The sequence below is a fragment of the Protopterus annectens genome, chromosome 4.part1, assembly GCF_019279795.1.
Source record: "Protopterus annectens isolate FY-2018-M chromosome 4.part1, PAN1.0, whole genome shotgun sequence".
Taxonomy (NCBI): domain Eukaryota; kingdom Metazoa; phylum Chordata; order Ceratodontiformes; family Protopteridae; genus Protopterus; species Protopterus annectens.
Window position 1 is genome coordinate 106483699 of NC_056734.1, and position 23510 is coordinate 106507208.

At 42.7% G+C, this 23510-nt stretch overlaps 1 protein-coding gene across 1 annotated transcript in view; it reads right to left on the reverse strand.

The window, feature by feature from the left end:
- Positions 1 to 23510, reverse strand: part of KLHL24 (kelch like family member 24) — a 330366-nt gene that overhangs the window by 37248 nt on the left and 269608 nt on the right. The window contains exon 5 of the mRNA XM_044070011.1: positions 1783 to 1971. Within this exon, the coding sequence (XP_043925946.1) occupies positions 1783 to 1971 (189 nt within the window). The remainder of the gene's footprint in view (positions 1 to 1782; positions 1972 to 23510) is intronic.

A 23510-nucleotide genomic window follows, 5' to 3' on the forward strand; every position in this document is an offset into this window, starting at 1 on the left:
TCCACTGCTGATGAAAACAGCCCTTGCAAGATACCTTGCAAAAGGGTGAATGTGCAAATGATAATGGACACTGCAATCCTTTTTTAGTTCACTGAATATGCCAACTCATTCAAGTTGCTCCCATTCTACAAAGCGTATTTAAAGAAGGGAAGATGGTGAGGGCAACTGGGGCACAACTCACACAACAAAACTGTTCTTGATGTAATGACCAAACCAAATGAGGATTACAATAAAAGTATAAATGAACGTACTAACATGTAGTAGTACAGCATCTCTTTTATGGGTGTGAAGTGCCATACAATGACAAATACCTGTATAAAAAAATAATTATTTCTGCCCCACGCAACCCAGGTTTGAATAACAAGTCCAGTCACTGCAGAAGTTTGCTCGAACAGGAATGAAACCAATGCAGATAATTTACACTATTTCATAGACTGAAGGTCATGCCCTGAAAAACTTTCCACAGACTTAGTAACTCAACTGCACATTTCTAAACTTGACAAATCCAGGTTTGATTAAAGTTAATTACTATCACTCCAGCAAAAAGCAGTCAGAGAAAAAACAAAGACTGATCATTTCCTAGTCTTGCCAACTTAATTGCTTAGAGATGTTCCTTGTAATCATGTCAATATAAGTAGAAAAATCCAACTGTTACACTGAAAACAAAATATCTTAAATTTGGTGCCAATTTCTATAATGCTTCCAAAACAGGTACTAATTTTAAGCAGGTTTATACTATCAGTAGGTATCACTTTACTTGCTCCAATACATAATTAAATTACTTTTGCCAGGACTTGGAATAAGTCTTTGTTTTTTAAAAAGCCAACCTTTTTGAGAAACATCTTAGCTAATACTACCTTGCAGTACACCAAGTGAGGTGGAAGGAAAAAATTCTCTCTTCATCATCTGCATACTGTGGAGGATGTGAAGTGTCATGATTATGCCATTCTAAACAGTTTAAAACCAAGCCTTAAGACACCAGAGCGGTACTAATTGCTGGCTCAGAAACTGCTGTTTTTCACTTCACATTCTAGGTACTTCCTGTGAGACACACTCATTAACTAATCCACAATCTCTATACCTACTCTAGTCTCAGAAACCTAGTAAATTTAAATTAAGAAAAATAACTCTTGTGGATTCTGTTCCATCCGAGATACTTAAAACTCTACCAGCTAATAACTGCCATGTAGTTCATGGAATACCGTGATTACGTTTAAATAATATACTGGTTAAGTGCTACTACCTGACCTTAACGATGCTTAAAGGATTGTTAGGAACCCCTATGTGCTAGTAACGTCAGGACTGCAGTAAAAGCAGACAGAACTGACCAGTAAACAGCAGAAGCATATAGAAAGACCTTAGCTTCAACTCCCATTTCTGCCGGCTGTCTGCCAAATTTTAAAACACATCTTGAATTAAACAGCTTCCCATACACATGGAATACATAATGGCATCAACCACTTCCCCACTGCTTTGGATTTCAAAGCCAAGTAATTTTTTTAATTCATTTTTGACTAATTTGTAGCACATATAGAAGATCATTCTCCATGCATGTGTTCTCAACATGGATGCCAAGAGTCACCTCTTGAGCTTTACTCTCAAAGTTAATTTCTTGGCATCTGTGTCTCAAACACATAATAAGTGAGCTACAATCAGTGACCCAATCCTAATCCTCTACAATATACACATTAACGCATACTATTTCTGTCAACTGCAAGTCACAGGGCTTTTGAAAACAATTACAAGTACAAAATTGTGCTTTACTTTGAAATGAGTACTGACCTTGTCAGAGCAGGTATCGTCATCTGGACCTCCTCCAATCACAAACAGCTTGCCTACACAACTAGCCACAGCAGGAGAACTAACAGCCTCTTTGAGCGGAGCCACGTCAGTCCATCTATTGGAAAAGGAGTCATAACATTCAACACTGGCAATCCGATTCTGTCCATCGTAGCCTCCAACTGCATATACCTACAACATCAGAGATGCAAGATAATATTTTTAGCCAAGCTACTGCTAAAATTTATTTTATTTTGCACTTGATTACTAGGCAAGTCCAGCTGGGATGACTGGCACATTCATTTTCAGGGGAGGCCCATGGAGAAAAGTTCCAACATACAGTTACTATTACAAAGGTAGTTACATAATGAAGTTTACAACACACCTATACAATGACACAATGTACAATGATGCAAAATAAGAAGTTATGTACTTACCATAACGTTTCATGTGAGTTGTTTTTCTCGTTTTCATTATTACTGATGGGTTCGGAGATGATCATCAACTCCGAGTTGGCCAATTTGCAAAGTTTGAGGTCTCAAACAGCTCGAGGCCAAAGCCCTATCCCACAATGCACCACTACATTCCCCAGCTCTTGTTTGCTGCCAAATAGTGTAAAACCTATCCCAGACTTAAAAAGAAATCATACAGTCCACTGTGACAGGAAACTCCTCAAGAAAACCAAAACCAAGATGGTACCTCTCGAACTTCCAGATATAGGAAGGGGATAGGTGTGTGTGTGTGTGTGGGGGGGGGGGGTCGTAATAATGAAGGCGAGAAGAACAACTCACATGGAATGTTATGATAAGTGCATAACTTCTTAATGTGAATTTGTTCAATCTCGCCTTCATTTTTACTGATGGGTAGCATCCCCATCACCACAATCTTGGGTGGCTCATGGGAGTACCTGTTTCAGGATAGCAGATCCAAATAAAGCTGTCCCTAAGGGCCTTGTCCACTTTGTAATGAGATATAAAGGTATGCACCCTTGACCAGGTGGCAACTGCACAAATTGAATCAATAGGTAACCTGGTCAAGAAGGCTACAGAAGCAGAAACCGCCCTTGTAGAATGAGCCTTGACTTTGTTATGTAATGCAATACCCGCTTCACTGTTGATAAAGGAAATACAATCAGAGAGCCATTTTGACAAGGTAGGTTTGGAGACAGGTGCACCTTTTTTAGAATCCGAGAAGGAGACAAACCGCTGATCAGCCCTTCTGTGATCTTTTGTCCTGTCCAAATAGAAGCAAAGTTGTCGTTGGACGTCAAGATTGTAAAGCATATATTCCAACTGGTTTGAATGATTGGGAAAGAAAACAGATAACTCAATTGCTTGATTTAATGTGAATTCTGAACACACTTTTGGTCTTTTGGTAGGAACGATGGATTCATCCTGAGGGAAACCTATCTTTATGAAATATTAAGTAAAATAGCTTAATAGAAAGGGCTTGCAATTCCGAAATTCTGCGTGCTGATGTGGTAGCCACCAAGAAAATGGTCTTCCAAGAAAGATACTTCAGCTCGCAAGAAGCGGCAGGTTCAAAGGGCGGAAGAATAATTTTGGACAGGATTAGATTTAAGTTCCAGGGAGTAGTAGGGGATCTGAACAGTGGTTTTAAGTGCATCGTACCTTTCAAAAAAAGCCTTAGCCAGCTTATGAGACATAATATCATTTTCAGATGCACCTAAATGAAAATTAAAAATAACAGCCAGTTAGACTCGAATGATTGCTGCTGCAGCTCCTTCATTGAACAGTTTTATTAAGAATTCCAAAATATCTGAAATGGACGCCAGGAAAGGGTCAATATTATTCTGTTGTACCCAGAAGGAAAACCTTTTCCACTTCCTGAGGTAAAGTTTCCTAGTTGAAGATTTGTGAGACGACAATAGGATATTCCGTGCTTCTTCTGATAAATTATGTAACCTGGCTATTCTGGGAATTGGAGCAGCCAAGCTGTCAGTTTGATGGACTGAAGAGAAGAATGAAGAGCTCCTGACGAGTGGGTCAATAGATCCGGCACTGGGTCAAGGATCCAAGGCTCCTCTAGCAGATGAGGCTTCAGGAAGGGGAGCCAAATTTGATGAGGCCAATATGGGGCAATTAAGATGTGTCCTGCCCAGAAAACTGGCTTTCTGCAATACTTTGGGAATCAGTAGAAAGGGAGGAAAAGCATATAGTAGTCCCGGAGGCCAATTGTGGATGAGTGCATCCCTCGGGGATTGTCCCTGTTGAGGGATCAGGGCAAAGTAGTTGCTGCACTTGGTGTTTGTAGGGGTGGCAAAAAGGTTGCAGCAAGGCTGGCCCCATCTGCGGAAAATCATTTCTGCTATTTCGTTCTTGAGAGACCACTCGTGAGGTAGCAGAATAGCTCTGCTGAGTCTGTCCACTATTACGTTGGATTTCCCCGGAATGTGTGTTGCTATCAGAAAACGCTGGGAGGACTCTGCCCATTTCCATAATCTTAGAGCCTCTCGACACATTGGTTCCTCCTTGTTTGTTTATGTACCAGACTACGGACATGTTGTCCGACTGGATTGCAATTGTGCCTAGGGGAAGAGACTCTTGAAAGGCCTGCAACACTAAAAGAACCGCAATCATCTCCAGGACGTTTATGTGCAAATGAGCCTCATGAGCCTGCCAAGTACCTTGGGCTGTCCATCCCTGATAATGCCCCACCCACCCGATCAGGGAGGTGTCTGTGGTTACAGTTACAACTGGAGTGGGGAGAACAAATGGATGGCACATAATCACCGTCTCAGACGTTAGCCACCATCGAAGGTCGTCCTTGCAAGAGTTGGTAATCAGAACGGGGTGATTCATTGGTAAGTCCTGAAATGTCCACTGTGTGAATAGCAGCCACTGAAGAATGCGCATGTGGCACTGTATCGCAAGGGGTAATTGCTGCTGCCATAGTGCCGAGCAGTTTGAGAATCTGTGATGCTGGTGCTTTTCGTCTTGACAGGAGATTCACAATTTGTTGCTGAAGGATAACCACTCTTTTGGGAGGGAGCTTCAGGGACATGCTGACCATGTCTAAGTCCGATCCTATAAAGACTATATGCTGCGATGGCAATAAAGCAGACTTTTCTGAATTTATTGTAATACCCAGCTGTAAGCATAGATCTATGGTAGCATCCCTTGCCCGAATAAGCTGATGGCTGGTGGGGGCGGTAAGGAGCCAGTCGTCCAAGTAAGGAAACACCCAGATTCCTGAATGTCTCAAGTGAGCCATGACCACTGCCATACATTTCGTGAACACTCTGGGGGCTGTAGTGAGACCAAAGGGCAGGGCCCGAAACTGGAAGTGACTGGCTCCTAGCCGGAAGCGCAGATGATCCCTGGTTGGCCTGGCCATTTTGCTATGGTAGTAAGCATCCTGGAGATCTACAGAGCACATCTAATTGTCCTTCCCTAAAAATGGGAGAATGGACTGAAACGTGACCATCCGGAACTTCGTCTTTACCACATATTTGTTGAGTCTGCTGAGGTCCAGAATAGGTCTCCAGTCCCCTGTCTTCTTTGGTACCAAAAAGAACCTTGAGTAAGTTCCAGATCCTTGGCTCGTCTGCTGGTACTGGCTGGATGACTCTTTTTTGCAATAGTTTCTGGACCTCTACGGACGCCACATCCCATAGACTGGGTGAAATGTCTGGGATTCCTTATGATGTTCTGGGCTGTGAGAGAAGGGGAATGGAATATTCTCTGGATATAACGTTTTGTACCCATTGGTCTTCTGAGATATTTAGCCAGGTGCCTAGGTACAAAAACAAATGTCCCACGACTGCCTCCACAGCAGGACATTCGGGCCTCCTTTCAGGAGCGCTGATAGGGTTTCCCAAGGAACTGATCCCTGTCACCCTGGTTCTGTGGACCTCCTCTGCCGTGTGGGCATCGTCTTCCATCATTGCCTCCCCCTCTGCCCCTGGAGAAGGCCTCACCTTGTGAGCTTGGAAAGGCTCCTTGGGTCTTATGGAACCACATTTTCCCACCCCGTTGACCTTTGGGATAAGGTCTAGTAGGGGTAAAAAAACAGAATTCAACAGCAGATGGAGTCTTACTGTCTTGCTGACATTTGGTGAGGGTCTTTTTAACTTTTGGTCCAAATAAGGAGGAACCATCGAAGGGGGCATTCACAAACAACAACTTAAAAGGTTCCGCAAAAGAACATGAGGGAGTCCAGGAATGTCTTCGCAAAGCAGTTCCTTTACCTGCAGCCCTACTCGTTCCATCAGCTGCGTAAGACACGAGGCGCATGGAAGAGTTTATGATGGAGTTGAGGGTAGTAAGCTGAGACATCACCTTGTCCGCCACCGAGTCAGCTACTGCACCCTGGAGAGTATCTCCAAGCTCCTTGAGGAGATCTCTCTGAAGTCTTGTGAAGTGGGTTAGGTAGTTCAATGACCGAAGGGCAAAGGTCGTAAAACTGAACATGCGCTTCCTGTATCTGTCCATTATCCTACACTCACGATTAGGAGGATGGACAGACATAGAAGTCTCCATCTCTTTTTTAGTGGCTGCCACCACCACTATGCCATCAACAGGTATGGGTTTAGATAAAAAGGACTTATCTTGGGGTGCTGAAATGTACTTGTTGGGCCTCCTAGGAACAGGCTCCATAGAATCTGGTGACTCCCACGCCCTTCGAGACAAAAGATCCATCAACTCATCGATGGGCAGAGGCACACAAGAGGTGGAGGGTCGGGACCCGAAACCCTTCAGGAGCACCGATTCATCCTCGGTAGGGTTTAGGGGCTGCCAGTCTCCCCTCTGCTTAAGGATTTCAAGGATATCCCTGATGGAAATATCCTCAGAGGGGGACCTTGGGAACCCTTCCGATTCCTCCAAATCGGTGTCTAATGTGATGGATTCCTGAGGGGACTCTAGATGTCTCCTCTTACATAATCTCTTCCGAGAAACCTCCTCAGTGAGAATCTCTGGGGAGGTCTCAGAAGAGCAGGGTTCCCCCAAGGGGGCATCCTGAGGCTCTGGGTCCCTATGCTTATGGTGAACCTGTGGCAGCGGAAAAGAAGCAGGCGCCTTTCAGGAGGAGGTGGCCATATCAGAGGTTGTAGAAGTCCGGGGGGACAAAGCCCTCCTCATGGCATTGAAAGCCCCAGTGCTCCGATGCGAGGAAGCACCCGGGTCCAAAGACTCCTCCCGCACCAGAACCGTTGGCTCTGAGCCCGAGGTAGGAACCGAACCCATCCGTGCAGAAGCCCCAAGAGGAAGAGTTGGAACCGACGTATCGATTCGACTCTCCCCCGGAGCCGACAGGAGAGTGTCGGCTCCCAGATTCCGATGCCGGAGCAGAGGATATCAGGGTAGTCGGTACCGACAGGTCAAAAGTGAGTATTGGTACCGATGGTTCCACCAACGATGAATGGCCTCCTCCGGCTCCGATGTCTCGATTCGAGTCGGAGGGGGAGCAACAACAGGAGAAGACTTTGTCGGTTCAGAAGCTGCTAGAGTCGAAACCGACAGAATTTTAGCAAGCACCGGATCCTGTAAAAGTCTCCGCACCACTCGGTCCACGTCCGAATCGGAAAGTCTGGAAGTCCGAGAGGAGACCACCAACGGAGCCCGTGAACCCAGAATCGAGGACCTTAAGGTAGGAGATACCGGTTCTAAGACTGGGGACCGGCTCCTACCAGCAACCTGAACGGTTGGTTCTGATGACACTGGAGCCGAGATCATAGCCTTTTTAAAAGCTTTCAGAATGGAAGAGCCCTTCGGAGCCAAACTAGATGAAGAGGCTGGAGAAGAAGGGTTTGGTTGACCAGGAGCAGAATCCAAGTCTGATTGGAAAGCAGACTTAATCAAACCCCACTATACTAGCTTACATTTCCTTTCAGCTAACACTCTAGAGCTGAACCCATGACAAATGGAACAAACCTCCTGTAAATGTACCTCACCCCAGCAGTACACACATGTAGAATGGCCATCTGCAATTGACATTTTCTGACTACATTTAGGGCATCTCCTGAACCCTGATTTTGCCTTTTCAGACATTGCAGAACAGCCAAGCACAACAACAACTAGTATAAAAAAAAACTGAGCCTAACCTGCTAAACGTATACAAAAGCAGTGCTATGAAACTCCTAATACTGTAATAGAAGAAGCCTAACAGGCTATGGAAAACAGAAAAACAGACAAAAAAATGGCCAAGAGCCTAAATGGCTAACAAACAGAAAAAGTTGCAGAAAACTGCAAAAGCCTAACTCGGCTTGGGATAGAGCAATAAAGCCAAACGGCTAACTTTGAATAAACAGGGTCAAGCCCAAAACTAGAGAGAAAGAGAGCTATCAAAACAAGGATATAAATCCGAAAAGCGGATAACCCGTACAAACACAATCCTATTAAAGACCTAACTAACCAATAAGGGAGAAATTATTAGGAAATTTTGTAAGAAAATTGTAAACTTATCTCCCCAACGGCCAAGAGCTGTAGAGCACGCACGATCAGTTGCAGCGGCAAACTAGATATGGGGAATGGAATGGTGCATTGTGGGACAGAGCTTTGGCCTCGAGCTGTTTGAGACCTCGAGCTTTGCAAATTGGCCGACTCGGAGCCAATGATTAGCTCCAAACCCATCAGTAAGAATGAAGGCGAGATTGAACAACTTCACATTATAATTTTAAGACAAACCTAAGAAAAATTGTTTAAAGTTATATGCATGTAGTACAGATATAAAAGAAATGCTACTCACCACTTTCCACTATTTTCAAATCTGAAGTGTATGACAGTACATTTAAGTGGTTTGAATTTTAAATTTCTCTGAAGGCATACTAAATGAAATAATGCTGAAATATATTTTCAATTACTTTTATATGATTACTGGTTTCAGATGGCAAATCGTCATGTGCTAAAATGGAAGAGAGTGCAAACCAATGCCTATCAAAGACAAGATCATGTATCTAGTTCCCTCTAAAGTAAGTTTATATTTAAATTAGTTTTATATAAACCCATAATAGCTATACGTTACAAATGGCCAGCTTCAAGGGTGCATTGTTTCTTAGGCCCATTTCCGTGGTCTGTTTCGCATTTATTTCTGCCAGGGGAGATGCTGTGAGCTGAGCTCATTTAAAGTTTGTTACTTTTACTAAAACATAAACAACATGCAATGACCTCCAAGTGTTTGCATTACATCTACATTATTGCTTTTGATACCTCTCAACTGTTCAGAAATTTGCTTCTTCATTTTTGGTTTGTCTTATAAAATGTGTGATTTTCTGGTAAATCACAGAAGATTGCAGACAGTACATAATGACAGATATTTGAATTTCAGAATTCATATGCGTGCTCATGCAAAACCTGTTAATCTAGCAACTTTCTACCTTAAAATATTATTATTATTTTTTTTGAAGGAGAAGAGATTATTGTATAATATTTTAAAGTTTATCTTTATTGTAAAGAAAGAGGATGAATCATGGTTTTAAAGAACAAACAAACTATTTACAATATGTACAACAAGCCTGAGACCAATGATGTAGCAAATGAGACAAGACAATTTCTAGAAAAAGAGAAAAAAATAAACAATCCTAACAATAGTACAAATAAGTAAAGATGTTGATTCAATAAGAGCACAACCTTCGACCAAGGATTATTCCTTAATTTATTTGGATACATTCTTCTCTCTTTTACTTTAATTTCTTTAACTGCAACCTTTTTTAGGAGAATGAGAAAGTCTTCACATTTTGAATTTGAAGAAGATTTCCAGTTCCTTGAAATAGTTTTTCTGGCCACAGCAATTATAGTCCAAGTTAAATAAGAAAAATCTTTCTTTTGTTTATCTATTCCTAGTATAGTAAAGAGAACCATTTACTGTGTTAATATGAATGTATCATTTCATAATGCTTTAAAAAATTCTTGATTTCTTACCCAAAAATTCTGAACCATAAAACAGTCAAAAAACATATGTGACCTATTAGCTTTAATTTGTTTATCACTTTTCCAACAGCCAGAAATATTTTCTTTTCTAATTTTAGCAACTCTTGGAGGAGTTATAAATGATCTGAACAAATATGTCCAAGTAAATATAACCCAGTAGAGTCCAAGATGTATTTTTATTAGAGGAAAGGAGTTAAGTTTTATTTTGATCAGTGAAGACTAGAGTACTCTTTAGAAAAAAGTTCCAAAAGTCATCTAAATTTGAATAATCTTTGGCTAACATTTGATATAGTCTCAAGATTAAATTATTAAATTCCCAATGTTTATAAGTAATTCCAAACAGAGTTAGTATCCACTGAGGAATTTCAGTTAAAGTTAGATAAGAAAGAAAACTTAGTTTGAAATGATGTTAAAATTAGTTGTAAATAATTCAATTCATATTAAATTCTAAACAGTTTCAATAGATTGATATGTAACCCCTTTAAAACATTGGTAACCAAAATAAAGATGCTTATTATTCCAAAAATTAAAAATATAAGGAGGTAGTTTATTCATAAATTTTTAGTTAATGACAAAGAAATTAGAGATTCAAACCACAATTTATAATTTGAGTTATTCAGTATTATTCTTTTAAAAAATGAAGATTGAATTTAAATAAGTTGAATTAGAAGGGGAATTTGTAGATACTTGAATAAATGTACAAATAAAAATAAAATATTATATAATTTAGAGTTTATTGAGTCTAAAGAGTGTAGCTTATTGACATTCAGTAATTGCAGACATAAAATTTTCATATCTAGCAACTTTCTAAGTTAGTAAGAACAATATTTAAACTCTGACCCTGATTTTGGGCTTTTAGCTTCTATTACTTTTGGCTCTGTCCAGAATTCTTGTGCTACTATGTTAAGAGTTAGGCTGCTTTCTTTCTTACTGTCCTTGCAGTGTAATATATTAAGAAATGAAAAATATTCTGGAGAATAGCAATTCAATACGATGACAAAACTCAGTGTGTTTACAGATACATGACCGATTGCTATTATTTAACTGACCCTTATAATGCAACTGCAAAACTACAGTCTCTGATGTTTCTGATTGATCAAAATCAAAAGGGCCGAAACAAGTTTACTATTACCTAACAAACTGTACTGAATTAAGTTATGTAAAACTTCTAGGTTTTCACTCATTAAAAGTCAAATGGAAAATGGGCAAGCTGACATGTCAACTTAATTGACGACTTGCTTTAGGTACAAATTACAGTGCATCTTGGGGGGAAAAAAACAATCTACTGTAAAGAAAAGTCCCTATTACAGAAACAGTAAAACTGCAACAGGAAAGTAAAGCAATTACACATACCATGAGTATTACTCAATAAATCAATAAATATGATAAGCTGTACTTAATTTCCAGTCAGGAAAACTTGCAAAGTAGAGCATTAAAGGGAGTCACACATGGAGAGTAATACTGAACAAAACAATATGTGGAGCAAACCACATTAGAGAGAGGTATAAAAAGCAGCAGCATCGTTTTGCAGCAGTGCTGCATTCCCTTCTGTGTGCATCTCAAAGACATGTACCATGTTGTGGCTGCAGCTCTATACCACCCAATAAGTATACATACAAGTATACATGCTAACCTGGGCATTGTACTACCCACAGAAACTACCTCTAGTTTCAAAAGCAGTGCAACTCTGAGGTTAGCATATTAAGTTATGCGGCATGTGGCAGCTAGTTCCATAGTGTGTGTGTGTGTGTGTGTGTGTGTGTGTGTGTGTGTGTGTGTGTGTGTGTGTGTGTGTGTGTGTGTCAGACCTTACCATAATAAATGATCTGGGTGATCTCTGTCTAGCCTCGCAACTTCAGAGCTTTGGCACTAAGTCAGCTTGGCACCAAAATTTTATTTTGCAAAATCTCCAATTCCTCCCTTATCCCACAATGCTCTGTACTTCACTTCAGACTTTAGTTTGACAGGCCACTGCAATGGTCAACAAAGTACAGCTTAAAAAAAAAATAAATAAAAAAATAAAAATAAAAAAAAACTTGCTTCATATAATACTAAACAAACCACTCCCAGGCCACAAATACTTGGCAGGGAGATGAAGTGTATGCAAGCTGAAAAGGATGGACATGAATCCCCCCAACCTATCATTATGCTAAGTACATAACTTTTATATCTGTGATGATATTTGTCCATCCACTTCAACATCAAGACAGTATTTCTTGCTCATCCTTATGGCTGGTATCATGAAAGGATCCTATGTATGACAGAAGCCCCAAAGCAGATATGACCTTGAGATCATATCCTGCTTATAGTGTCTTACGAAAGTATGAAGACGACCTATGTCGCAGCCTTCTGTTTCATGAAGCTTTCTTGGAAATGTCAGACAAGGAGCCATACATCCAGCAGAATGCACTGTATGGCTGCCAAGTAAGGTTTTGTAAAAGAATTTTACAAATTTCAACAGCCACCTAGACAAAATCACATAAAAAAACCTTCTTACACCTCACGTTTCCTAAGGGGAGAGGAAACAGAAAGTATAGTTATGTACACTTACCATAAATGTAGATGTTCAAGTGTATTCACTGTTGCAGTCATTACATTTGGGTTATCTGCCTGCAGGTAGCCCTCAGCCAGCCTGAATACAAGAGTCTTGGATTCCTGTGTCGGATGCTGTCTCTTCTTCCATGACGTCAGGTTGTCAAGGGTATAAAACATGCAGCCGATGCCATTACGTCAGTTTTTCTTGCCGCAGATGTCAGGTACCCCACAAAGGGAAGCAATTATATGTTATGTTTCACCTCCATCAAAAAGCAAATACACCAGAAAGCTTAAAACAAGAAGCAAAGGTTGAGCCAACAGAAGTCAGGGGGCTGGAGGGAGGGTAACCAGGGCTGCAACAGTGAATACACTCAAACATCTACATTTATGGTAAGTGTATACAACTGTACTATGTTTTTCGTGTTTCACTGTTGCAGTCGTTAACATTTGGGTCGATTCCCAAAGCTAAGGAAGGGAGGAGGAGGAAGTTGGAGAGCATTAGGGCCAGCTATTAAACCCTGCAAAACTGCAGTGGCAAAACCAGCAATGGATTTAGAAAAAATAGACATGTGGTAATGCTTGGTGAAGGTATGTACAGAGCTCCAGGTAGCAGCTTCTAGGATGTCCCTGGTAGGGACCCCTCTGAGAAAGGCTGTAGAGGTAGATGCAGCCCTGGTGGAATGTGATCTTATCCCCTGTGGGGTAGGTTTTCCGTGGTGCTTATAGCAGAAATGAATGCAATGAACCCATTGAGAAATGGTTTGCTCTGAAATGGCCTTCCCCTCTGTCCCTGCAGCAAAGCCAACTAGCAGCTGTTCAGATCTTCTGAGAGGCTTAGTCCTGTCCAAATAAAATCTCAGTGGACTGTGCACGTCCAAAGGGTGCAGACTTCGTTCTCCTTTGTTTTGTGGATTCAGGAAAAAGGTAGGCAAATGAATGGACTGATTTAGGGCCACACTAGACATCAACTTGGGCATAAAGGAAGGATTGGTCCTGATGGAAACCCTGTCTGCATGGAAGATAATGAAGGGCTCCACTGCCATGAGGGCCTGTGATTCAGACACTCTTCTTGCTGAAGTGATGGCTAGAAGGAAGGCTGTTTTCCAAGAAAATAATTTCAACTCTGTAGTTGCTGCTAGTTCAAATGGAGGGAGAGTGAGCTTTTCCAATACAAAATTAAGGTCCCATGCTGGAGTAGGGGCTCGCCCGTGGGGTCTTAAATTTTTAGCCCCTCTGAGGAATTGCTTTAACAGGGGGTGAGAGAAGAGGGGTGGTTCAGTATTATAATGTGCTGAAATTGCAGAGGCATGAACTTTAATTGACGAGAAGGATAAGCCCTTGTGGAGCATTTCTGTTAAGTACTGAAGAATACGAGGTAAGCTGGGCACCGTAGTGCCCATACCCTGGGTCTGGCTCCAGGAACAGTATCTTTTCCACTTTTCAGCATAGGATTTTCTAGTACTAGGTCTCCTTGCTTCCAGAATGACATCCAGCACCTGCTTACTGAGGGATGCTATTGGAGAGCTCAAGGAATTAGCCAGGCTGCAAGGTTCAGAGTTTGAAGCTGTGGGTGCAGAACCTGGCCCGCCTGCTGGGGCAGCAGGGAAGGTGTCTGAGGTAGGTATCATTGATCCAGCAGTATCATGCTGCGCAAGAGGGAGTACCAGTGCTGGCGGGGCCAGTCTGGTGCAATAAGTATTGTCCTTGGTTTGGCCTGTTTGATCTTTAGCAGAACCTTTGGGAGGAGAGGCAGAGGGGGAAAGTATAAACTGTGAGGCTTCCCCAGGTAAAGGACAGGGCATCCACTTTCCAAGCTTGATTGTGGGGAGTTCTTGTGCAGAATGTGTCCATTTGGTAGTTCTGGGAGAAGGCAAACAGGTCTATCTCTGGAGTCCCCCATTTGTTCCTCAAGAGGATGAATATTTTTGGTTCCAGTTTCCATTCGTGTGGGTCCATGAGATTTCTGCTTAGGTTGTCTGCTAGTGAATTTAGCTTGTCTGGCAGGAACTGAGCTTGTAGGTGCACTTGGTAGCTCAAGGCTGTATTCCCCAGAACCATGGCTAGTTCTGCAGAGAGGGTACGAGTGGGTTCCCCCCTGCTTGTTTATGTACCACATAACTGTGGTGTTGTCTGTCTTTACCAATAATTGTCCTGGAAGAATGTCTTTGAAGGCTGTCAGGGAATTCTGTACAGCTAATATTTCTTTTTGGTTCATATGCAGGTGCATCTGACTCGGGTTCCATTTGCCCTGAATGCACTGCCCTGCCAAGTGAGCCCTCCATGCATAGTCTGATGCGTCTGTTGTTAGGGTTTGGGCGGCAGGGGGTAGATTGAAAGGGAACCCCTTGTTGTGGTGGCAGGCCTCTGCCCACCAAAGGAACTCTGTCTTTATACAAGGAATGATAGGAATCATTGATTCCAGGTCCTGAGAATGTTGACACCATATGCTTTTTAGATACCACTGTAATTTCCTCATAAGCAGTCTTGCATATGGAATTAGTAGAATGCAAGAGGCCAGGGCTTGCAAAATTTTCCTTGCAGATAGCTGGTTCTTTGTGGCCAGTAGTTTGAAGTAGGTTATCAAATAAACTTGTTTCTCTGGCGTGAGGTAAGCCATCTGGGAAGTTGTGTTCAAGCTTGCTCCAAGGAATACAATCTGTTGGCAGGGTACTAGATGAGATTTATTTTTGTTTATGGTGTACCCCAGTGAGGTTAGAAGTTTCTTTACGAATGCCAGATGTTTTAATAGCATGTCCTGGCTTTCTGCCTGAATTAGACAATTGTCCAGGTATGGGTATATTTGAATATTTCTCTGCTTGCAAAATGCAATGGCTGGAGCTAGACACTTTGTGAGTATCCTGGGTGCAGTAGATAAGCCAAAGGGAAGTGCAGAGAACTGACAGTGCATGCAGCCTGTCCTGAAGCGTAGGTATTTCCTGTAAGATTCCCTTATTGGAATGTACAGTAAGCTTCCTTTAAGTGTAAGGTTGCCAACCAGGCATCTTTGTCTAGCACAGGATGCAGCTGTTGAAGTGTTAGCATTTTGAATTTTGGGATTACCAAAAAGGTGTTTAGAATAGAGAGGTCCAGGACAGGACGCCAGGAGCTGTCTTTTCTGGGTACCAGGAAAAGTCTTGAATAAAAACCTTGTCCCCTTTCTTCTGCTGGGACAGGCTGAATAGCCCTGATACTTAGAAGAGAGAGAACCTGCTGTTGAGCCTCTGCCCACTGATTTGGGGGTAGGTTTGGCCAACTGTTTGGGGTTGGTAGGGTGTGGAAGTGGAATATGTATCCTTGAGAAACTATATTTAAAACCCATTTGCCCTGGGTAATGAGTTCCCGGTTTTTTGCATGTAGGGTGAGCTTTCCTCCTAAGGGAGCAGGCAGTTGAGCAGGGCTTGGAAGGGTTAAGGTTAAGTCATTGTGACATTTTTCCATAGGGGGGTGTCTTACTACTTCCTGTTTTTGAAGTGGGAGCCCCCCACTGCCTAGGCCTGTGTGTAGCCTGGTACTGTAACCTAGGTGGTCTGCTGTTCCTTGGTTTGGACTGAGAAGGCCTGGAAGAGACTGGAAAGGACCAATTCTTTGAAGGCCAATGCCTACTAAATCTGGGAGGCTGTACTTGCAAGAAATCTTTAACAGTTTGCATAGATTTAGCTTTTTCCTCCATCTTTTTGAGGACTTCTTCTGCTTTGTTGCATAACAGGCAGTCTTGGTTTAAGGGAGCATCCAGTAATTTAGCTTTAACATGATCTGGCAAGTTTTGCTCCTTAAGCCAAGCATGCCTTCTAAGTACAGACCCAGTGACAGCTGCCCTGCAAGATGCTTCTAAAGAGTCAAAACCAACTGCAAAGTATGTTTACCAGCTTGTTCAGCAGAATGCATTAAATCCTGTAATTCTTTATGTTCAGCACAGTCAGGAATCAACATAATTTTTTGTTTAAGTAGTTCCATAACATGCTGCTGATACTTTAACATATAAAACTGACAATTTAAAGCCCTAATGCCCAAAGTAACAGAAGTGTATACCTTCTTACCCCATCTGTCCAAGGCCCTAGAAGCTCTATCAGAGGGGGTATGATTTTTGGCAGCATAGCCTTAATACCCTTTGGTCCTTGGGAAATGGTCTCTGGATCCGCAGTAGGATTCTTGAAGAGGAACTTGTGAGAGTCAGGTACTCTGTAATACCTGTCAGGTTTTCTGGGAGCTGGAGGTAAAGTGTCTGGGGACAGGCTAGATTCCAAGAAGGCATCATCTACAATGTCCAGAACAGGAGGTATAGCTAAAGGCCTGTGTTGAGGGAGGAGTAAGAATTCCCTAAGCCTCTTTTTGGCGTCAAGAGTAATCCTGGCATTCCCAGCGGAAATGCTCCCTAAGAGTGTGCAAGGTTTCACAAAAAGAAAAATCCTCCGGAGGGGAAGCAGAGGGAATGGAATCCTCTGCATAAGAATCCTCATAGGTTCATAGGTAGGTACTAGGCTATCGGCCCAAGGGCCTAAGTAAGCCTAGCCAGCAAGGTTCCATAGCTTACGCCACCCAAGAAAGTTATTTTCCTGTGCTACTGTCCAGCAAAGACACAGAAGTGATCCCCGGGGTGTACTTCCTATTTTCCATCCACTCATCAAGATTTTTCTTGAAGAGTGCTAATGAAGAACTTTGCTTGACATAGATGGGTAGCGTCTTCCAGAGTATAGGAAGTCTCTGGGACAGGAATCTATCCCTCCAGCGTGTCCTGTTTATTGTGGTGACAAGGTTTAGGTCCCTACAGCGTGTAGCTCGGAGGGATTGGGATTTCTTTAGGTGTAGCATGTCCAACAGCTGTGGGTTTGACATAGCTTTATATGTTAGGCAGAGATCACCTCGGAGTAGTCGATATGCTACGGAGTAAAGCTGGAGTGTTTTGAGGCGGTCAGTGTAGGGCATTTGTTTGAGGCCAGTAATCTTCTTTGTGAGGTACTTCTGTGGCCTTTCCAGCTGCTGCAGATGTCTTGTGAGGTACTTTCCAAAAGGGGCGTTGTACTCTATAATGGTCTAATGAGTGACGAGTAGAGGGGAACAATGACCTCTTCTTTCCTGGATGAGAACCCTTTTATGATGAGGTGTGCCACGTAGAAGGACTTCCTGACTACTGTGGCGATGAGACTATCAAAGGAGAGACTACTATCCACCTGGGTCCCAAGGTCTCTTATCATGCATTCGGTGTTAAGTAGACTGCTGCCTATGTGGTAGTTCATGGGTATAGAGTTTTTACCAAAGGGGATGACACTGCACTTTTTGGCATTGAGCTTGAGGCCATGACTCTGACACCAAGCATCTGTCTCAGTGAGGCCCTTCTGTAGGATGTCCACATCATTTGGGGACTTGACTATGGCTGCTAGTTTGCAGTCATCTGCGAACTTCGTTAGCCAGAGGCGTTCTGTGTTAGCCTGTACTTCAGAGAAGTAGATACCAAACAGGAGAGGTCCCAGGATGGAACCCTGTGGTACTCCACTTGTCACTACTTTGAGGTCAGATTTGGAGTCAGCAACTTTTACAGTGGGGGTTCTGTCAGTCAGCCAGTTGGCAACCCATCTTGTGACGTAGGGATTTATACCTAGTTTAGTGAGTTTAGCTATGATTCCAGAATGGGGGATGGTGTTGAAAGCCTTGGCGAGGTCAAGATAGGCTGTGTGAACCATCTTACCCTCATCCACGGCTTTGGTGACTGCCTCAAAAAAGTTGATCAGGTTCAGGAAGCATGATCTGCTTTTCAGAAACCCGAACTGGGTGGGTTCCAGAGTTTGGAGGTTACCAATGTCTTTGCTTATGTGTTCCATGATGATACATTCCATGACCTCGCAGACCAGACTTGTCAGGCTAATAAGTCGATAGTTCCCGGGATCAGTGGTGGCTTCCCCTTTGTGGAGTGGGATAACTGTTGCTGTGCGCCATTCAGTGGGCACAAAGCCTGATGTGAGGCTATTATTGAACATGGTGCTTAAGTGGGGAGCCAGTTCGTTCTGAAGTTCGTGTAAAATGCAGCCTGGGATGTTTTCCGGTCCCATGGATGCTGTGTTTTTGGCTTTAGAGAGTGCAGCTTTTTACCTGCATAGTTGTGATTACAGGAATTCTGCATTCTTCATGTACAGATATGGGCCCTTTAGGGGATGAGAGGAGGGTAAAGTTAGCACTGAACCGATCTGCCAGGATTTTGGCAATATCAGTTGGTTCTGTAATTTTCGTGCCTTTGTGCTGTAACTCAGAGCAGATCTGGGTGTTGCCATCTGATTTCTTGACATAGCTATAGAATACTTTGTGGTTGATCTTGAATTTAGTGGCGATTTTGTTTTCACAGCTAGCTTTGGAGGATCTTATAAGGGATCTCAGCTTCTTACTGAGGCTGACCAGGGAGCTCCTCCACTCATGGGATTTTACTCTCTTTTGCAACAGTTTCTTCCTTCTGTTGTACAGTTTGTTTATGGCAGGGGACCACCAGATTGGCTTCCTTTTTTTGGAGGATAGCGTCTTGGTTCTGTTTGGGATAGCACGATCCATGCACTCATGTAAGTGCTCAAAAGTAGATAAGGGCAAATCCTGGTAATCAGAAGAAACAGAGATTTCAGAATCCTGATCAGAAGATTCAGAAGGAAAATCAATTCTAGGTCTCTTAGAGGGGGAAGGCTGGCTTCCCCTAATTAAAGTAATAAGGTCTTCAGCCATTCTAAGCATTTGTTTTTTAAGGCATATGGGCCTGACCATGCAGCTTGGACGTCGGTTTTCTAGGCGGGGGTCGAGTTTTAGGCCTGGATGAAGAAGATGACACTGGTTTAAAATGCAAATCTGTAGGCCTGAATACACCCTCAGAAGCCGCTGCCTGCACAGCGGCTCCAGACCCATCCAAGGTAGAGACATCCGCAGGTTCCATAGTCGAAGAAGCATCTTGCGGCATACCAGACTCAGAATGGGTCTCAGTAGAGGCCTGTGAATCTGAAATAGCGGGTATCAGGGGCTGTGAAAGTGTCTCACTGAGTACTGGCGAACTGGCGACTAGCTTAACGGAAGTGTTGTCGGCAGTTTTGGACCTAAGCAGTCTGTCTCTATCTTTATAATTATGTTTTTTCGGAATATCGGTAGACTGATAGCTTACAGAAGCCATTTCTGGAGAGTTAAACCGAGTACCAAAATAATTTGCTGTGAAAATAGACTTACGACGAACAGTTCAGTGGTTGAATAAGGCACAAAACCGACAGCGAGAGATGTCGTGGTCTGGGCCTAAGCAAGGAATGCAGTACGAATGAAAATCTTTATGAGGTATTTGCTTTCCACAGGTAAGACAATTGTTAACTTTTAATGACATTGGTTAAGAGCAAGAAAAGCGATCCCAGACAGGGTACTTAGCTTTTTTCGAAGACTTCGGTTCTGAAACTCGAAAACGAAAATTTCAGGAGTCGGCCGACAGGCACTTGCGAAATGCTTCTGCTTCGGGCACCCCGCGGCAAGAAAGACTGATGTAATGGCATCGGCTGCATGTTTTATACCTCTGACGACCTGACGTCATGGAAGAAGAGGCAGCATCTGATGCAGGAATCCAAGACTCTGGTATTCAGGCCGGCTGAGGGCTACCTGCAGGCAGATAAACCAAATGTAATGACTGCAACAGTAAAACACGAAGAACATCTGTATTTGTCTATGAAAATGTAGTGTATGCAGGAGATACTGTCCCCTGTTAAAGAGTATTCCAGAAAAATAGAGGTAGATTAATAGTTTAGTTTAAGCTAGATCTGTTGGCTATTTTAGATGGAGGTTTTGTATATACTATATACAGTTCTATAGATTTAGATTTAAATCATTTAAAACTCAACTAAAGTCCTACCTACTCAGTTGCCAGCTTTGTACATGTGATGTTTCTAGATAATCTCCAAACCCTTACTGCCACCACTCTTACGTAACTGAGCATATTACAGCTATTTCTTCAAAACCTCTGCCTTTGGACTGTCATCTGCCAGTCCCCACTGCTCTCTGTATCACCCTTTTATAAGGACATCCTCAATACTCCTTCATAGTTTGCAACCATCTTCGGCCTACAATTACTTCACTGTCTCCTTCTCAGTACCTGTTTTCAGCTGATTCCATTTAAAAATAATTAGACTCCAATATGGTTGACATTAACTAATATTTTACTGTATTCTTCATTTAACTGTCATAGCATTACAATTTTATGTATGTTCAATTACTAATCTCTATATCTACATTTACTATTTTATGCACGTACATTTGTTACTTTCATTACTAGTCTACATATGTACATTTATTATGTAAATCTTGTCTAACTGCCTTCCACTCATTCTGCAAAATGCAACATTTCTCTCTGGTGCTCTAGTGAAAACTGGACTTGTGCCCAGTCAGACTTTCCTGGTAAAGAAAAGCAATAAATGAATAAATAAATAACTATAAATGGATGATTTATTTTTATGGACAAGCTGTCTTTGTGAAACACTAAGTAAAAAGGATTTATGCACAAAATCTGGATTTTAGAAATATGTCTAGTTAACATGACTGCCACTAGGAATATAATTTTAAAAGAAAGTACACTCAGTTCTGCTCTGCCTACAGGTTCAAGCAGAGGTATGGTAAGTTTTGCCAGGATAAAATTCAAATCCCAAGGTGGAATCATGCCCTTGAACTGAGGCCTTACATGAAAGGTTAATTAAAAAAAAAATTACAAACCTTAAAACATAAAAACACAAACCACACACCTACCTTTGTGGAGGCTCTCAATAAAAATCTACCAAAACAGCAGAGACCTCCAGGGCAGAAACGCACTGGACTACCACAACACAACACTAATCACGAGAAACATAACACTCCTAAACAGTGTGCCACTCAACCAAAGCTCCTAAGGCAAAACAGCATGCCTGACACACTAGTCATAGGTGACTCGATATTGAGGCACACCGATGTCCCACTCACTAGGTTGAATAAGGAGCCTGTCAGGCGCCAGGATCTACCACATAACGCACACACTCATGTCCCTCAACAAAAGGTACAAATATGGCTCTGTCATTGTACATGTGGGTGTGAATGACCTGAGACGTACCTCCCTGGACGACATGAAAAGAGACATGGAGGAGCTCTTGGATTATGTAGCCCAGTCGGGTATGACCCTAGCCCTGAGCAGCATCCTACCATCACCGAGAGTGATACCACTGTACAAGCAGAAAATGACTGATTTCAACAACTGGCTAAGTTTCTGGTGTCATTCTATGGGGATCCAGTATCTGTCTGGATGGGATGACAGGATTGACAGACCTCAATGCTTTGCCAGAGATGGCCTGCATCTCTCACCCCTGGGCTTCAGGATACTGCCAAGGCTCTTGCCACCCCTACAGTGCCTTTTTAGGCGGTGTTCCAAAGACCAAATTACCACCGTAACAGCTACAAACAAATGCAATCTGAGAGTCATGCTGCTCAACGTTAGAAGTCTAAAGTTCAAAATGCATTCGCTCGAAGCACTCCTTAAAATGGAGAACATCGACATTTGTGCTGTAACAGAGACCTGGTTCAAGGCAGCAGAAAGCACCCCTGCATTACCAGGCTATAACTCATTCCACACCTTTCGTCCCCAGAACTTGGGCCAAAGCTCCAAAGGTAGTGGTGTTTCTACATTCATAAAGGATGAGCACATCTCTAGACTGGCAGCCTAACATAATGCATCTGAGATACTTCAGGTGCAGCTAACATTGGGTAAGACAGTAATTCAGGTCACAGCCTGCTTATAGGTCCGCAACCATGTCCCAAAACTCACACTCCACGTTCATAAGCACACTGGAGAATATTAGGGTCCAAACTAACACTCTCATACTGGGTGACTTCAACTACCCCTCCATTAACTGGGAAAACTAATCATGTACCAATACACTTGCTCAATGATTTATGTAATTTATTAATTCCAATGCTCTGGACCAGCTCGTTCTTCCCCCCAATAGAGGTAGCAACATCCTTGACCAGATCATTACTAGCATGGGCGACCGTTGCTCTACACCAATAGTCAACTCCTCCCTGGTTAGATCCGACCACAAACTACTCACCTTGGAAATAAACATCCCTCCCACACCCCACACCCCCACAAAGGTAACCACCATGAAAAACGTCTACAAAGCTAACTTTGGGCTCCTAAAAACAGAGGTGGCTAACTTCACGGCACTCATGCAAATGGAGAATAGTTGCATGACCGCCAAATCATACAACAATGCACTGTACGAACACGTACACAAATGCATGGATCTCGCCATACTCAATAGAACCAAGACACTCTCCTCAAAAAAAAAAAGGAAGCCAATCTGGTGGTCCCCTGCCATAAACAAACTCTACAACAGAAGGAGGAAACTGATGCGGAATAAGGCGAAGTCCCAAGACTGGAAAAACTCCCTTATCAGCCTCAACAAAAGGTTGAGATCCCTCAATAAATCCTCTAAAACTAGCTATGAAAACAGAATTACAGCAGATAGTAAAGACAACCACAAGGCCTTCTATAGTTATGTAAAGAATCTCCGCGGCAATTAGTAAAGACAACCACAAGGCCTTCTATAGTTATGTAAAGAATCTCCGCGGCAATACCCAGATTTGCTCTGAGCTGCTGCACAATGGTACCTCCTATACCAAGTCAACAGATATTGCCAATATACTGGCCAACAGATTCAGTGCTAACTTTACCCCCCCCCCCAAAAGACCAATCACAATACCAGTAGATTGCCAGGCACCCAGTATTACTACTGCACAGGTTAAAACAGCATTGTCCAAGGCCAAGAATACAGGTTCTATGGGACCTGACAATATCCCTGGCTGTGTTTTACATGAACTACAGAGTGAACTGGCACCTCACCTGTGTGCCCTGTTCAATCACAGCCTCACCTCAGGCTTTGCCCTACCGAATGGCGCACTGCTACAGTCATCCCTGTCCACAAAGGAGGAGCGACTACAGACCCCAGGAATTATTGCCAAATTAGCCTGACGAGTCTGATATGCAAAGCTATGGAACGCATCATCATGGACCTAATAAACAAGGATATAGGGAATCTCCAAACTCTGGATGCTACACAGTTTGGTTTTGTGAAGGGTAGATCATACCTCCTCAACTTGGTCGACTTCTTTGAGTCAGTCACCAGATCTGTGCATAAAGGCAAGGTGGTTCATACAGCCTACCTTGATCTGGCCAAGGACTTTGATACCATTCCCCACTCAGGAATCATAGAAAAACTCACTAAGCTAGGCATCAACCCCTATATCACTAGGTGGGTTGCAAACTGGCTCAAAGATAGAACAGTGTGA